General features: G+C 36.1%; 1 protein-coding gene across 6 annotated transcripts in view; it reads right to left on the bottom strand.

The window, feature by feature from the left end:
* The window catches only part of form3 (FH2 domain-containing protein formin 3), a 146,404-nt gene that overhangs the window by 14,954 nt on the left and 116,362 nt on the right, over window positions 1–15,088 (bottom strand). For 5 of the 6 annotated variants that reach the window (XM_074113048.1, XM_074113154.1, XM_074113109.1 and 2 more), the window contains 5 exons: window positions 4,275–4,422; window positions 2,588–3,157; window positions 695–880; window positions 543–604; window positions 263–451 (listed from right to left, as the gene is read on the bottom strand). In XM_074113048.1, the coding sequence (XP_073969149.1) occupies window positions 263–451; window positions 543–604; window positions 695–880; window positions 2,588–3,157; window positions 4,275–4,422 (1,155 nt within the window). Of the gene's footprint in view, window positions 1–262; window positions 452–542; window positions 605–694; window positions 881–2,587; window positions 3,158–4,274; window positions 4,423–8,523; window positions 8,936–15,088 lie in introns of those variants that run through there. The other variant, XM_074113328.1, reaches the window with a different exon arrangement.

Raw genomic sequence — 15,088 nt, 5'->3', positions numbered from 1 at the left:
TTAATAGTAATAATTTAAACCATATTTTCGGTGTTTCTAAAATCAAACTCGGCATCAGACCCGGCCAAGCAAAGATTTCTAGAAGATCTGGAAAGAGTATTGAAGGGACTGGAGGGAACACATGCCCAGGATCAGGAGGAGTAAAACAAGATTGGTTTAGGGTTCCTCCTAGTTTTATTTCCAGATTAAAAACTTGGCAGGTAATTTCAAACTTAAATCCAATTCTATTTTTTTGAAAAAAAAAAAATACCATAATACTTACTTGGGTACTTCGATCAACTGCAGCAAGAACTTCTCAGCATTTCCAAGTTTACTTTTATCTCCGTCGAAATTTCTCAGCATTTCTAATTCATCTAATTCTGGAAGTATTTTCAATAATCCTCGTAATTTCTCTGCACCAATATCATCATGTTCTCCATTTCTTATTAGCTGGATTATATCTTCATTCGAACTGTAAAAAAAGATTTCATCAGGTTTACAAAAAAAAAATCACAGGTTTTGTGGTAAATACTATCTTGTAGAGAGTGTGCTTTGACAATTACCTTCTAAACTGCTTCAAGAAGATATTGACATTCAAGCTCCGTTTACCATCAAGTAGTGCGATCTACAAATGGATAAGGGCAATGGATATTTTTATAGAACTTAAAAGGAAAGTAAATTAAAGTTTGACTCAGGTTAGCTGTGCTGTAAATACCTCAGTTGGTTCTTTCCGACGGGAATCGGGTGTATCTCTGGACGGTTTGGGAGAAGCTGATGGTGTCGGCGCGGTTGGTGTCTGCTGACAGAATAATCCTTCCATTTCTGTCCAATCAAGATCCGCCATCGGTGATCCTTGATGATTTCGTGCCACCATAGACCATATGTTGTGTTTTCCAACGACCTACAAGTAAGATACATAAAATCGATTCAAAATTTGATTACGGGGGTTATTGGTTTACTCCTTCCTGGATACTGAATCAAATAAATTGCTTTGCAACTCCGTAGACTGTGTTGATTGTACTGAGGAAGTAGCAGTAAAACTAAATACTAAGAGCTTCTAAATAGTTATACATATTCACTTCCTTCACAGGATTCTGATTCTGGTTACATTATGTGCATGTTCCGAGTACAATATTATGTTGCACCATATTATAGCTGGGAAACCAAAATCAAGTCGAAGAAGTGGCTAAATCACTTCTTCCCCTTCAGGGTAGAAAATTGTAAGTGTAGTCGATAAAAATTGATGATTCTATAATTACATCATCAACTCTAATTTTTCAATTATTCATTCAAAAGGATCCACGTTTTTTTAAAAATAACCAAAACAGGAATGTTCTACATTATGAAATAAACCACTCCAACGAACTCATTTTTTTTATCAATAACCACTTAAGCTATTTTTTTTTAAAAAAAAATGATCTAAGGCGCGTCAACATCTAAGGTTATTGGCGCCCGGAGCTTTTTTCAGTGCACTGCCGGCCTCCGGAGAGTGTTCTCTCGTTACACTGTTACATCCCTGGACGGTGAGCTGTAAGAACCTCCTAGGAGGAGAAAATCTAAGGGTCAGCAACTGGATTCGAACCCGGGACCTCCACGTGGGAATCCTATACGCTAACCGCATAGCTAATCCCTTCCCTATATTACTATTATTACTATTATTATTACTAATATTATTATTATTATTATTATTAAATATTTTTCTAGAATGTGACCACCGTAGGGCAAAACCAAATATCGCTTGAAACTTAAATTTAAACTTGAGAATTAGAATTAGACAATGTGAGCTTAAAACTTATTTCAAACATTTGCCCAGGAAGTTCCATTAAGTTACTTCTTGGGACGAAGTGGTGATGACGTTTAACACTGAAATAACATTTAAGAGACTTTTTCTGTAAATTTACAACTCAAAATGTCATATACTGCTTGGCATTTAGACGGCTGCATATCTCTGCAGGATGTACGAAGCAGCAACTGCTGCAAATCTGATTTATATTGGGCTGCACGCAGTCGCATGACCGAAGTAGCCAGCGACCTAATCTAATCTAACCTAACCTAACCTAACCTAACCTAACCTAACCTGCACGCAGTCGCATGACCGAAGTAGCCAGCGACCTAACCTAACCTAACCTAACCTAACCTGCACGCAGTCGCATGACTGAAGTAGCCAGCGACCTAACCTAACCTAACCTGCACGCAGTCGCATGACCGAAGTAGCCAGCGACCATGGCGTAGGATAAAAAAAAAAAGTATTATTAAAAAGGGACAAAAGTTTGACTAAAATGATGAGTATAAAAATAAAATTTTGTAAAAGGAAACAACTACACGCTCGCATTTTTGTTGAAAGCAGCAATATACTCGTAATAGGTACGTGTTTTAAAATTAAAGAAAAAAAAACTGTATTGAGCATCTTAGTTACTGGGTAATTTGTCAGATGGCTGTAGCTAGCCAGTCTCAAAAGCTTCTAATGATTCTACAAATTAAATTTATTAACTTTCTGGAAGGATAACAGATCTTCTGGCCCAGTATCCCCTGGGTCCAAAAAACCTACGAGCTATACCATACTGTGGTCTTCTATGTGCCGTTTAAATAATAAAAACAAAAAAATTACCTTGTTATTCGGAATCTTATTCCAATTAATTGTCTTCATCTTGGTCCTTGGTACAGGTGTTTCCTGTTGTGGAAGCAATTTGCCACCATTGGCCGGCTCACTGGGCTCCGGACTGGACTGTGTGTGTTCCTGCGACTGAGGCCGGATAGGTGGCGGTGGAGGTCCAACCATGGCCAGAGGAGGCGGTGGAGGCGGAGGACCTCCTTGAGTCAATGGTGGAGGCGGAGGAGGCGGCGGCGGACACGGAGGACAAGGTGGAGGACTGGACACTGGCAACGGCGAACCAAGCGCACTGCTGGCCGTACACGACGTGCTATTCAATCCTACTGTGATGCCGCCGTTGTTTAAACTTTGTTTCCTACTTGTGCCCAACGGATGGCAACAGAGTTTGTTCTGCGATGGTGATCTTAACAGTCGGGTAGCATCTTCTCGGCTTTCCAACAGTGTGGCTCGATGTACCAAAGTTTCGGCTGTGTCCCACACTATATCGCTGACGGCTTCCTTTGGATCGATCCTTAGTAAATGTTGCAGAATCGATAGAAATGGTATTTCCTGAGGTGTATCTGCTACCTGGAAACAAAAAAAGAAAAACAAATTGGGTTGGCGAGGATACCGGGTCCCGGGTTCAGAGGAGGTTCAGTAATCTATGAGTGATGGACAGTATTGTTGGACATCCCACACATTCCGTGCTCTTATCCTCCGACAGCCGTTCTACAGGAGCTCCACATTACTGGTGTAGCCGATTACCCGAAAGCATTGACACCTCTTACCACTTATCTTTGCTATTCCTATTCCTCCAATAGCATTTTGGAGTTTTCACAAAAAGGTTGTACACAAGATTATCCAATTAAAATTAAAGAACCCTAAAGAAAAAGAAGTTATAACCCGACTAAATAGAGATTTATCTCTCCAATATAAACACATCTATAAATAAATTTTAATCAAACAAAATTTAAGTGACTTTCACAATCAAAATTTATATCTATTTGAAGAGTGGTAGGTACGTCTTAATAAAAAAGATAAGTAAATTTAATATTATTTAAAGCGTCGCAAATGTCTTTTGTTGATATTTATGTTGCCATAGGCGATGGAAAATTTCTAGTTTACCAACTTAAATAACTTGGTCCTTGGCTAAGTCTAAAATGCTTTAGAACTCTACTTACTTTACTCTCACCTTACTCCTCGCAAGAGTAAGTTTTGCATTAATATAGAGTTCAAGAATTAACCACTGGCAATGCAAGTTTTGAGTTCTTGTTTCTGTGAAAAAGTGGTTCTTACCAAGGGGTCTGTTTAACCAGAATACACTAACACCAGCTGTTCACCATTATTCAATACCAGAAAATTGCATTCAACTCTGATGATATCTTGTTTAGGTTTATAAACTTTTACACAAAATCTACCAAACGGAAGTTACTACCACTTTATTGGAACGTTCTTTTCCAGTAGCTGAGATTTCCGGCGGAAAAACGGCTCCAACTATTTTTCTTAACACTTAGCAGTTAATTGGAATATTTTCACCGGGGAATATCGATTAATCGGCAGTTCTGGGCGAGAGGTTGGATGGCATTTCCTGTGTGATGGCGATTCACGGTCTTAAGCAAGGTCCGATACATGACAAAAACGTAGGGTCACAGTCATGGCTTTGTCATGCCTCAATTTAAGTAAACAATGCTTCCAGTATATTTACCCTATGAAGAATGGCATAGAAGATATCCAGATGAGAATTTAAATCGACTCCATGAGCTTGGTGCGTAGATTGGAGATCATCGCTCTCTCTTTGTTCATCAAACACATCCAATTGTACACCCAGGTCGTGGTCAGTTTTAGCCGTACGCCTGTGGACATTCAAAAATTTGTAAATTGATTAAACGTTGATTACTTCGCAATTAATCTTGTCCTTCAATATTGACTTGATTGGTGAGAAATATGAGATTAAAACTCTTCAGCAAAGATGGGAGGGGGAGTGGAGGGCCTCTGTCAGTAAGTGCGTTCCAGTTCATAAAAATACTTTGGAGAGAAGTGGAAGTATTATACAACCAAAGTAAAGTAATCGCCTATTTTATCAGGCGGGGCTTTAACGTCCTCATACTTTACTATAAACAATTTTTTCTGACAAATAAAAAGTAGTCATTCGCGGGATTCGATCCGGTGATCTCCCACATACGAAGCCACGCTCTTGATCACTAGACCAACACTATAATTGAAATATTGTCACAAGACATTGATAATATTTATGGCGGCAGTTTGCTGTTACAAGAATCAAATAAAAAGTAAGAAAATTAAATTATTTTCTCGTTCACAAATCTTTTAATACATTTTTTTTCCTGAATTCTTCCTAAGAATTCTACTAGATAATTGCATTGCAAGGGATGGTACTTCGATTTCCTTAATTTACCATATTTTAACTTCAATTTAGTCTATCTTAGTTTCTTTCTTAGTAAGTCAAAAAGATGTAAATAGGTAAATGAACTAGTTACCTTTCGATAACTTCTATTTTACATATTAAGAAATGTAAGTCTGTCTAAAACGGCTGTGGTTGGCTTCAGCAGGTCCCGGATCCGCCGGGTTGGTTCAGGAGTTGAGAGGACATGCAAATGTGGCCTTTTACCCAGTCGCCAATCTGCGCCGACTGTGGCGAGTCCAATTAGAGACTGTGCGGCACTTTGTAGAGGTGTGTTCCGCGTTTCTTCTAAAACTGAGGATTCCTCGTCTTCAGGAGGTAAAATGTTTTCCCACCCGGAGATCTGTGGCATCTGGTAAACTTTACCAGAACTCTCTAGGTTTATTCCAGTGCACTGTGGCGATTAAGTCGCCATGCTTCCCCGTGTGTCCTGTCAGTACTTGATTAGTTTATTGTACCAGTTATCCGGAAAATTTTTAGACGAATTTTGTTGGTCTTGAAGCCCCGGTGTCTCTTCATGAGGTGAGCAGGGAACAATGGGCATTTTGGATTGCCTGCGTTCCTTCCCCCTCTCTTGGGGGAACCACCCTTTGTTACAAAACAATACAACTTCAGATTATTTTCTTTCCAGGAAGGTTACATCCCTTTCAAGACATTAGAGGCCCCCTTAAAACGGATATTATTGGCGAAAATCAGGTTTCCAAAATTGGAAACCATCGCAACCTAACTCTAGCTGTCTGAGATAGTAGAAGTATCTAAAAACTAAAACATAAATATTTTCTTAAACTAGAAAATTCGCCGGATCCCCGATACTACTAGAGTGTTAATAGTATCCGATATTAACATCAACCACGAGGGCAACTTATGTGCAACATAAGTTAAAGAAATTTTAGCGTTAAGTAAGATGCAGCCAGGATCTAGAACATATGCGAACTCTTTTTTTGTTTTCTTACTTCCTAATCGTACCACATGTTTCGAACGTTAATAGATAGTGGAACTCGGGACAAAAGAACGTTAAACAAGACCTTATGTTATTTTTAGCCTGCTGAAGTAATTTTAGACATAGAATAAGTATGCCCTAAAGTATTGATATCATTCACTATTTTTAGCTCTTTCCATTACAGAAGTAATTCTCCCACTTACAGATAAGCGTGCTTCCCCCCCCCCCTTTAAAACCACTTTTTTGCCCTTTGCTTGCTTCATGCAATTTCCCATGGCTTTAGCTCGCCAACATTTTGTGATATTAACATCAAATAATTCTTCACCTTCGAATAGTAAACCATTCATATTCTTGTAGCAACTTTTTTATAAAACCAAAATGGAAGCTCTTTATTTAAGCTCTACAAGAAACTTTAAAGCAATGCTAAAATTTTCAGACTTTCAGTCACCATCAGAGGAAAATTGCTAAGTTTGGTGTAGAAATTTCGTGTGGCTAAGGATGTTACTTCTCGAGGAGGAAAAACCAAGGCCTGTGAGCTTTACCCAAGAGTAGCTCTCCAGCATTAAAGAGTCTGATTAAAAGGGCCAGGTCTGGAGGGTGAGCTTTAGAGTGAGGGAAGCCAAAATAGATCTCCAAAGAGGTCGCAGTGGCGTAGGCTAAATCTAATCTAATCTAAGTTTGGTGTAGAAATTTCGACTTCGCTAATGTTTCCGTCTTCACAATACAATTGTTGACTAAACGGAAGTGAAGTAGAAATCTCTTCAACAAACTTAATACTCTACCTCTGATGATGGTAGTAATGGTAGATGGCAGTGGCGTAGGCTAAATTTAATCTAATCTAAGTTTGGTGTAGAAATTTCGACTTCGCTAATGTTTCCGTCTTCACAATACAATTGTTGACTAAACGGAAGTGAAGTAGAAATCTCTTCAACAAACTTAATACTCTACCTCTGATGATGGTAGTAATGGTAGATGGCAGTGGCGTAGGCTAAATCTAATCTAATCTAAGTTTGGTGTAGAAATTTCGACTTCGCTAATGTTTCCGTCTTCACAATACAATTGTTGACTAAACGGAAGTGAAGTAGAAATCTCTTCAACAAACTTAATACTCTACCTCTGATGATGGTAGTAATGGTAGATGGCAGTGGCGTAGGCTAAATCTAATCTAATCTAAGTTTGGTGTAGAAATTTCGACTTCGCTAATGTTTCCGTCTTCACAATACAATTGTTGACTAAACGGAAGTGAAGTAGAAATCTCTTCAACAAACTTAATACTCTACCTCTGAAGATGGTAGTAATGGTAGATGGCAGTGGCGTAGGCTAAATCTAATCTAATCTAAGTTTGGTGTAGAAATTTCGACTTCGCTAATGTTTCCGTCTTCACAATACAATTGTTGACTAAACGGAAGTGAAGTAGAAATCTCTTCAACAAACTTAATACTCTACCTCTGATGATGGTAGTAAGTCTGAAACTGGTCACGGATTACAATGAACATGCGCACTGCCTCGGATAAAATCAAAGAAAATAAATCTACGCTGAAATTCCAAGGTAAACTCGAAAACCTTTTTTATTTTTTCAACAAAACGATAATTGCTTATTTAATAATCATGAAAACGGCAGCTGATAAATACAAAACGTGAAAAAAACGATGTGTTTCACTTCAAAGTATTAACGAATAGTAAAACTGAATTGCCGGTCTTATCTAAATTATAAATTCAATTAGATCCCATAGGACCATTGTAGACAGGTCAGCCATATAAACTTAAAAAATTGATGATCTAATTTACTTCTTGATAACTGTGGTGTAAACAAAGAAAATTTACTACGCTAAACTGTATTACAACAGAAGATGTTAGTCAGAGTTTACTTTAAAGGGGCACACCCTTTTCAAAATTTTTTAAGATTTTCAAAAGATAATTATTGTGATATTAAAGGTTGGCTGGGAGTTTTCTAAGTGCTATTCTTCAGTCAAGAATAATCTTAACACTACACAATGTTAATGTACTCGTAAACATGGATGTACACTTTAAAATATCATTATGATAATATTAAGCAAAGAACACAATTTTTTTGTGACACAATTTGGTGGCCACAACATTAATACACTTTAAACAGTTAAAAAATTAATAAGAATCTGATTTTTAGAGTAAATCTAGGCTTTTACTTCTTTACTAGGATGGAAGCTGCACTATAAAAGCTCTTTATGAAGGTTGGCTTACAAATCGGGTAAAGTTGGCGCTTGGGCACCCCGATAGCCGAGCGGTTAGAGGCTAGACCCGCAATGCTAAGATGTATTGCGGTACTAGGCTATATTCCCAGTCTATACCTTTAATGGTTAATGTGGGAAATTTATAGTAAAGTATGTTTGTTAGTCACCTCCGTTCACGTCACCTAATTTGGTAGTCGGATGTAAAGACAGCCTGAAAAAATAGGCAAAAAAATACGTGATACAGGGTTCGAATCCCAGCTGTTCCAGGAGTGTTTACAGACAACACTGACCAATAACGAGAGAATACTGTTCGCAGGCCGGCAGCGCACACAAAAAAGAAGAAGAAGGAAATAGAGATAATACACCAACAATGAAATTTACATACCAATTGCCAATGGTCGCAGGTGCACAAGCGTATAGATTTATCAACATAGCTGATGATTTCAATTATATCTGCGTTCTAATAGCTACAGCGACAACTATTTCAAGTGACAAGAACTACAATCGTGTTCCCATCAACTTTGATTGGCTATAAATTGGGCTTGAAAAAATAAAATAAGTATCTATTCATTTCACATGTGATACCAATACACTGAATGAAACGTTCATAACACACTTGAACACTAACAATTTTTTTTTTTTCTGCAACTTCGATGCTGAATTTTAAAATCGATAGTTGCTAAAAATTGAACTTCTTCATTATTATTGTTTCTGATCATTTGGGGGGGGGGGGCCCACAGAACAAATTGGACAGCTAGCGTGGAAGACCAATCGGCCGCAGAATCGAACTGGTAACTGCAAACTGACTACTCTAGCCATTAAAACGTTTCTTCCGTAATCTATCTTTCTTATCAGTATTTGGTAAACAGTTTAATTTAGAATGGATTAACAACGTTTTCTCAACGTCTCCCCTCTCTCACTCTATCTCAGGGTAGATAACGTGTTTACTACAGTGTACAAGTGGAAAGGGGACCTTCTCAATGTCGCTGTTGATAATGAAATCTACTCCGTCAACTGCGTCACTCAAGTTTTTATACCACTTCAAAATTTTATAAGGAAAAATATTGTTTTTTTTTGTTTTTTTTAGCCTGGTAATGTTATATTGTTTAGCGGATGTCGATGTCTCGCAAGGCAATAACTCGACCCATCTCTAGACATGAACTTTCTTAATACGCGGACAGTAATTCTTTGCTTCAGTTAGAGACCCACGCAATGGTACACCGAAACCTCCAATCCTATTTCAGATCCTTTAGAAAAAGTTGTTTACAAAAAATCAGTTGTGGACACGAACGACTCTCTTATTCACAAGGATCTCCCTCAGGAGTGAGACGGCAATCAGAGGTACCCTGAAGCATCCTTCTCCCCCAACACTCTCTAGATGTTCTGAGGGTTAGGCTGCCAGAATTGAGGGAACTAGAGAAGTTCCATGAGAAAAAGGGAAAAAAAGCCTGTAAAAGATGATAGCGGAGATGATAGCAGTGATGCATCAGCGCTTATAGAATAACCTAGTACATTCTTATGTGAGCGTGCACAACGAAGCTTCGACTAGTGACTCATACGCGCTGCTATAAACGAGCATAGATGATAGAATTGAATTTTTCATTTTTCTGCTAGCTGAACTCCAGTATCGGAGCTTCAAAATGGACGTCGAAAAATTAATTAGTGCTGTCTTTACTCATTATTTTTGGTTATTATTTTATTATTTACTTTTAAACAATATTTTGTTTTTTAAATCGTGCTTACATTTATTTTCAAGGGTATTTATTTGTTTTTTTTTTCAATAAAATCATTACCTAAGAGTAATCACTAGTTTTTCTTCTATGGTTATAGGATTTCCATGACAATTTTTCCAAAGTTTTCTTAATTTTGACCTTATTTTTTCTAAAATATAGTCGAATGTGGGTGGACCCATCCTCACATATTCAAATAAACGATCCGGATAATTTCTAAGTTCCTTATATAAATAGTGAAATTCACCCAAATTACTTCGTTTTTTATTTATGGGATGTACATGATATTTTCTAAAGCGTTTTTTCTTTAAAATATTCCATTTTGTTGCTGGTGAACATAAAAACTCTCTACTCGACATGTTGCATCGTATCACAGCTCCGTTGTGCACACTAATCAGCGATTATATTTTACTCTATCAGTTATCATCTCTGCTATCATCTATACTCACAGCTCCGTTGTAAACGTACCCTTAGGCGGCACGATAGCTGAGCGGTTAGAGGATAAACCCGCAATGCTAAGATGTATGGCGGTACTACGCTATATTCCCCGGTCTATACCTTTAATGGTTAATATGAGAAATTGATAGTAAAGTATGTTTGCTAGTCGCCTCCGTCCACGGCACCTAATTTGATAGTTGGATGTAAAGCCCTGCCTGAAAAAGTAGGCAATTACTTTAGTTTAAAAATTTTTTTTGAAGTAACAGAAGTTATTTCCGGAGAAATCACGATGTCACACGACCGCAATACTTCCCTTACTGTAGACAGAGGAAGTAAAAAAAGGTTACCCAACTCACATGGTTACAGGAATCACGTAAAATACTTGTTTGATTTAAATCCATTGAAATAAGCCCCAACATGTTGAAACATGAAAACTCCTGAATTCCCACTTGTGGCACCGCTCATCACATGTCTTTTCCGTGAGGCCTGATTTTGAATACTTCCTTCCCTTCATCACGTGATTACAAACAAACGAACTAACAAGAACTAACCTGGATTTTGTGGCGAACTGTTTGACGACCGTGTTGTAATGCACTTCGACACTTTGACGCTTCATTGGACTTTAAAAATAAAAACAATAAATATAAACAATTATTCCTCATCTTACTGGAGGAAACTACTAAGCCCAGTCCCTTTATCTCCCTGGCGGTCCTTTCTTCTTGGCCAGTAAGACAACGACAATAAACCTTTCACTTTATTTGGTAGGGGGACAGGCTTCAGTTTTCTGTTTATGTTGGCTAGACTGCTGCGTTTGGCGCCATCTCTTTGTGATTTTTTTTTTTTAATGCTCGCATAACGTATCACAGTTATTAATAAAAAGTCTAAATCATGTGGTTCCTCATGCGGGTTGGCTTTAGCGAGATGGATGATGAGTTATAAGATTTTACTAGGGCAAATTCTGGCGATACGATAGGATAAAGATCCTAATTAATTTCTGGAAGAAGAAAAAAACCATGAAATAATACTTATAGAATAAGTTTAAGCAACTTTATAATGAGTTAGTCCGGAAATGAATGCGTGCACTTTTAATTGTTGCATACTTACCCACAACTTAAAAAGTGGACATAAAGTCAATTTTCAATTCTAAATTTTAGAAATTATATATTTTTTTAAATTAAAAAATGCCCAAAAATATCGCAAAATACCAACAAAATTTATTCAAAAAAGCGTCACTTCCGGTCAACTGATTTTCTTCAAATCACTTCCGTTTAATATTTTCCAGGAAATGAAAACTTAATTGACAATTTAGAGGGAAGCTGAACTCCCAGAGCGTAACCAGAACTGACTTAACAATTTCCTTAACATTTTCCAGGGAATATACATGTTATAGAACTATCCATTTGATTGTTGGAAAATCTTGCTTTTCGGGAAATTTGTTTCGGGAAAAAGTGTGGTACACCTGGTAGGGAAATTTTAAATTTTATGGTCATGATTGGTTCTGCCACTTAAGGTAAAGAAATCGCCTATTTTTTAAGGCGGAGCCTAACGTCCAACTACCAATTAGGTGTCATGGACTGGAGCGGAAGATCAAGCTTTACTATAAACAATTTTTTTCTAACAAATAAAAAGTAGTCATACGCGGGATTCGATCTGGCGATCTTCCACACACAAAGCCACACTCTTGACCACTAGACAAACACCTGCCCCTGGTTCTGGTCACTTATATAATAAGAAGAATTAATATATAATCAACATTACACAATAATTTTTACATTTTTCCGTACCCTTGCTGTGTCCTCTGCGTGGGAATTTCTCAGTTAAACTTCATCTGATAAATGTACATAAAAGCAAGATTTGCCGACTTCACATTCTACAATATTTACATTATATTGGCAAAAATGTTGAATATCATGTAATAAATATTTACTTAAGTCTCCAGGCATTAATCTTTTTGTTTAATTTCCGGTATTTTACAGCCTGATAGTTACAAATTTTTATCTACTTAAGTCTGAGTCAGTGGGCGCTTCCTTTGTAAATACAAGCGGCCCCATATCTTCATGTGTAAACATGTCATTTTTACTGCCCAGTCTGGCCACTGGAATCCCAAAGTCGTATTCAGTCATTAAAGTTGAGCTTTAACCAGAAAAATATTAGCATTTCTCAACATTTTTTTGCCATAAATAACATAATTCTTTGAAGTCCAACTTAAAATAAATAAAAAAGAAAGCTATTATATCAATACGACACTGCATTCTATCGGATCAATTTGGAAATGGACCAATTAAGAAGAAACTTATGCCTCCCCAAATGCTCCAAGGGCTTAGAGGAAACCCGTAAAACAGCTTCCAGATTTTCGCTTCCGCTTTCGAACGTACATCTTCGTCCAATACAGAAACCCGAACCACCTACCAATAAGCCTTCCTAAATAATGGTCCAAATTTTAGGTACCATACTAGTAATCTGTTTCCTAATAACTAACCCGGAACTATCTCTTTTTCTCTCGTAATAAGAGGAAGTCTTGAGAGGGTTTCACATCTGACTTATACTGAACTATAACCATGAAATCATTCACATAACAAAATGATTGCTACCGAAGTTTTATCGTTTCAATATTTTTTTAATTATGGTAAAATTAACTACTCGTAGATTAACTAGGCGGTTCTATTGGCCAGTATACACGCCCACAAGACGCTTGTTCGATCCGCCATTAGGATTTTTAATGCTTATTTTCTCTACTAAAACAATAGTTTAGAATTTTTTTACTATTTTTCCCTCCGTAGGTATTTCATAAAGAATCAATTTATGCAATAAAAATATTTCACTTAAAAAAATTAATTTAATTTTCAACTTAACTGATTTATTCCGACCGAATTCTTCAATTAAATAAAAATTAGGCTCATCATAAATAAAGTATAACATATTCTGCAATCATTCATAAACCGTAATTGATGGTGAAACGTAGAATAAATTTTTAAAATAATTTATTTTAATTTTTGCATAATTTCATTCTTTATTAAATACCTATGGAGGAAAAAATAGTGAAAAAATTCTAGAGTTTATTTTTTTAAAGAATAAAAGGCCTAAAAAGTGATAATGGTGGAACGTTGAAGTAGTAGGTGGGCGTGTAGTTGAACCTACCCACCTACGGTTCTATTGGCCAGTATACACGCCCACAAGACGCTTGTTAGATCCGCCATTAGGATTTTTAATGCTTGTTTTCTCTACTAAAACAATAGTTTAGAATTTTTTCACTATTTTTCCCTCCGTAGGTATTTCATAAAGAATCAATTTATGCAATAAAAATATTTCACTTAAAAAAATTAATTTAATTTTTAATTTAACTGTTTTATTCCGACCGAATTCTTCAATTAAATAAAAATTAGGCTCATCATAAATAAAGTATAACATATTCTGCAATCATTCATAAACCGTAATTGATGGTGAAACGTAGAATAAATTTTTAAAATAATTTATTTTAATTTTTGCATAATTTCATTCTTTATTAAATACCTATGGAGGAAAAAATAGTGAAAAAATTCTAGAGTTTATTTTTTTAAAGAATAAAAGGCCTAAAAAGTGATAATGGTGGAACGTTGAAGTAGTAGGTGGGCGTGTAGTTGAACCTACCCACCTACGGTTCTATTGGCCAGTATACACGCCCACAAGACGCTTGTTCGATCCGCCATTAGGATTTTTAATGCTTGTTTTCTCTACTAAAACAATAGTTTAGAATTTTTTCACTATTTTTCCCTCCGTAGGTATTTCATAAAGAATCAATTTATGCAATAAAAATATTTCACTTAAAAAAATTAATTTAATTTTTAATTTAACTGTTTTATTCCGACCGAATTCTTCAATTAAATAAAAATTAGGCTCATCATAAATAAAGTATAACATATTCTGCAATCATTCATAAACCGTAATTGATGGTGAAACGTAGAATAAATTTTTAAAATAATTTATTTTAATTTTTGCATAATTTCATTCTTTATTAAATACCTATGGAGGAAAAAATAGTGAAAAAATTCTAGAGTTTATTTTTTTAAAGAATAAAAGGCCTAAAAAGTGATAATGGTGGAACGTTGAAGTAGTAGGTGGGCGTGTAGTTGAACCTACCCACCTACGGTTCTATTGGCCAGTATACACGCCCACAAGACGCTTGTTCGATCCGCCATTAGGATTTTTAATGCTTGTTTTCTCTACAAAAACAATAGTTTAGAATTTTTTTACTATTTTTCCCGCCGTAGGTATTTCATAAAGAATCAATTTATGCAATAAAAATTTTTACCTCGAAAATTAATTTAATTTTTAATTTAACTGTTTTATTCCGACCGAATTCTTCAATTAAATAAAAACTAGGCTTATCATAAATAAAGTATAACATATTCTGCAATCATTCATAAACCGTAATTGATGGTGAAACGTAGAATAAATTTTAAAAATAATTTATTTTAATTTTTGCATAATTTCATTCTTTATTAAATACCTATGGAGGAAAAAATAGTGAAAAAATTCTAGAGTTTATTTTTTTAAAGAATAAAAGGCCTAAAAAGTGATAATGGTGGAACGTTGAAGTAGTAGGTGGGCGTGTAGTTGAACCTACCCACCTACGGTTCTATTGGCCAGTATACACGCCCAAAAGACGCTTGTTCGATCCGCCATTAGGATTTTTAATGCTTGTTTTCTCTACTAAAACAATAGTTTAGAATTTTTTCACTATTTTTCCCTCCGTAGGTATTTCATAAAGAATCAATTTATGCAATAAAAATTTTCACTTAAAAA

This window comes from Rhodnius prolixus, unplaced genomic scaffold, assembly GCF_049639745.1.
Source record: "Rhodnius prolixus isolate KJV_2025 unplaced genomic scaffold, Rpr scaffold_1, whole genome shotgun sequence".
NCBI classification, from domain to species: Eukaryota; Metazoa; Arthropoda; class Insecta; order Hemiptera; family Reduviidae; genus Rhodnius; species Rhodnius prolixus.
The sequence above is the reverse complement of the archived record's forward strand: the minus strand, read 5'-3'. Positions and strand labels throughout refer to the sequence as shown.